The 3,139-nt window shown below is 30.1% G+C and overlaps 1 protein-coding gene across 1 annotated transcript in view; it reads right to left on the bottom strand.

Moving 5' to 3' along the window:
* Positions 1-215: 215 nt before the first annotated feature.
* LOC111710019 (glutamate [NMDA] receptor subunit 1) overlaps positions 216-3,139 on the bottom strand; it is a 9,109-nt gene continuing 6,185 nt past the window's right edge. The window contains exons 3-4 of the mRNA XM_023484020.1: positions 2,373-2,432; positions 216-329 (exon numbers count right to left, since the gene is read on the bottom strand). Of these exons, the coding sequence (XP_023339788.1) occupies positions 216-329; positions 2,373-2,432 (174 nt within the window). The remainder of the gene's footprint in view (positions 330-2,372; positions 2,433-3,139) is intronic.

Below are 3,139 nucleotides of genomic sequence, written 5' to 3'. Positions count from 1 at the left end.
CCCCCCTCCCCTTTTCTACTTATTCTCTGTAACTGAACTGCAGAGCTCATGGAAAATTCTAAAACGACTGCGATCGTGATAAATTACCAATATTTTATATTTTGACTAATCTAAAATCGAAGAGTAGTTTTTTGTACACCACATTGTGCTCCCAAAAAAAAAAACATTTAAATTGAGCACAGGCTTCTCAATCGTTTTGTAGTTACGTGACTTTTTTAACCTGTAAAAAACAATGATGATTTTATTAATGAATTTGTATAACTTACCCGCTCTTTTATAAGCTTATTGCAGACGATTATGGCGGTTTTGATGGGATTCGAATCCATTATCTGATCAAATATCAACAATTTCAGTTAAAAGAACACATGCTATAGTCAAAGAGAATAGAAAATATATTAGAATGGAATTTACTAGAAAAAAGTGTAAAACGGCCATTTTGTTGTACTGTTTCCATACTGCAGGTGTACTTCACATATTTGTGCTATAAAACCTTTTGGACTCTGGAACATCATTTTATAGAAAATCTAAAATTAATATTGAAAGAAAAAAACCGATGATTTTCCGTTAAAAATATAAATCAAATGATGTTTTTTATTCACCTAATTCATTTTATAAAGTTTATTTAACAGCTTTAAAAAATTCGAAATTGAAATGCATAGTCTAGGGAACATACTGTATTAATGTACTCTTCTGTATATAATTTGTGAACATTTACATGATTTGTACACTTTGAACTCCTTTTCAAGCTTAGAGGGACTGACAAAATACTGATACAGAGGGATTGTCTAAATTCAACTCTAATATATATTCTATTCTCTTTGACTATAGTTGTATTTATTCCGGAAAGGAGAAGGAGAGGGGGGGGGGGCGCAGGGGACACCTTCTGCCAGTCTTCAGCTTAAAGGGAATGTTCTTAAAGTCTTATTAGACCCTCCATTTAACAAGTTATAAGGTCAATTCACCCCATGAGGAAAAATGAAGAAGATATTATTGAATTATTTTTATATACAGGGTGAGTAAAAAAAAAAGTGTGATTTGCGGCGCCTGGTGCAAAATTGTACCTTTTTTTGTGCAACTCTCCTGTATGGTGTCTTTTCAATATTTTTTGAAAATTTGAAATTTTTTTTGGTACTCCAATGGCCCAAAAGAAAATCTGCGAATCTTTTTTTTCTATCAAAATCAAAAGTTCATATTATTTCTCTCTAAATCTAAAATTTTATTAACATTGAATCACAGAATCAAAGAAAATTGGCAAAATTGTAATAATAAAATTCGGAATTTTCAGTTCTTGGCTAATTTTAAGGAAAATTTATTTACATTCTCTAGTTCCTTTCTTCTTAGTATATTCTAAAGTATTAAATATACGCTGTTTAGTTGAAACCTTGAGAACCATTGAAAAACAATTTTTCCGTGAAAATTATACCTCAATTCACCCCATGAGGAAAAATGAAGAAGATATTATTGAATTATTTTTATATACAGGGTGAGTCAAAAAAAGTGTGATTTGCGGCGCCTGGTGCAAAATTGTACCTTTTTTGCGCAAGTCTACTGTATGGTGTCTTTTCAATATTTTTTGAAAATTTTAATTTTTTTTTGTACTCCAATGGCCCAAAAGAAAATCCACGAATCTTTTTTTTCTATCAAAATCAAAAGTTCAGAAAATTTAAAATGTGCATTCATATTATTTCTCTCTAAATCTAAAATTTTATTAACATTGAATCACAAAATCAAAGAAAATTGGCAAAATTGTAATAATAAAATTCGCAATTTTCAGTTCTGGGCTAATTTTAAGGAAAATTTATTTACATTCTCTAGTTCCTTTCTTCTTAGTATATTCTAAAGTATTAAATGTACGCTGTTTAGTTGAAACCTTGAGAACCATTGAAAAACAATTTTTCCGTAAAAATTATACCAGAACTGAAAATTACGAATTTTCCGATTACAATTTTGCAAATTTTTCTGTTTTTCTGTGATTCAATCTTTTTAAAATTTTAAATTTCGATAGAAACAATTTATTTACACATTTTTGTTTTTCTGAACTTTTGATTTTGAAAGAAAAAAATACAAATTTTCAAAAAATATTTAAAAAAAAACACCATACAGAAGAGTTGCACAAAAAAAGTTACATTTTTGCACCAGGCTCCGCAAATCATACTTTATCACGCTTTAATTTTCTTAAATAATGCTAATATGAAACTTTGCATGAATAAAAACCAAAGTTCTTTAATTATTCTGTGCGATTGGCTTTAAGCCTAATAATCTAATACGATCTGGAAATGGGATGCTCTGACATGGTGTTTGCTATTTGCACTGTTACAAATTCAGGCAATTTTGTCGTGCAGGAAAAAAAATTGAAATTGTTTTTATTTTTCCTGTGTAGAATCATAGAGGCTCACATTCTCAGGTAGATAGAGGTGTTGGTAATCAATATGCTGAAAATATTATCAATAGAGAAATAAAACTGAAGAGTTAATCTAGTAATCTATCTCATAATCCCCTTAGATGTAGGGCTGGGCACTATCCTTTTCTTTCCGTTCTTTAACGCGGTTAGATAAATAAACAGATTTATTTCATGTGAAATCTAGGAAAACCATCTCCGAATCTACATTTTTGGTTGGTCGTGCTGCATCTGCTCTGTTTGTTTATTGTGCACACCTGAGGAGGTTATGAAATAATCTTTATTTTTCATTTCCTGTACTAGAGATGTCAACGTTTTGATTTTTTTAAATTTTAGCTTTCGTTACGATAGTGTTCATCAAAAGTATTAACGTTTAAAACGTTACGTTGCACATTATGAAATTTTATGGCATATTGTAACGTTACGTAATGAATTTTCTGCACTTGAATACCTTATACAACGTTAAGCTTTAGTAAATGTTAGCCAAAAAACAGTAAGCTCCGTTACGCTTTTGCATTTGATGTTTTAAAAACCTTTCCCAACGTTGCGTTAAAGCTTATGTAATATAACCACAATTTTTTAACGTTCCACTTTCATGCAAGGTAAATATTTTCAGAGACCTTACGTTACACTTTCACTTGGTTTAAGATCTAAGAGATGACAAACGTTTTGCTTTAATAAAACGTCATTGGGGCATAGTTCTGTACGTTACAATGCATTTCAGTGCAAAGAATATTTTTT

Source organism: Eurytemora carolleeae, unplaced genomic scaffold (genome assembly GCF_000591075.1).
Source record: "Eurytemora carolleeae unplaced genomic scaffold, Eaff_2.0 scaffold932, whole genome shotgun sequence".
Lineage (NCBI taxonomy): Eukaryota > Metazoa > Arthropoda > Copepoda > Calanoida > Temoridae > Eurytemora > Eurytemora carolleeae.
Note: the sequence above shows the minus strand (reverse complement) of the source record. Positions and strands in the feature narration are given on the sequence as shown.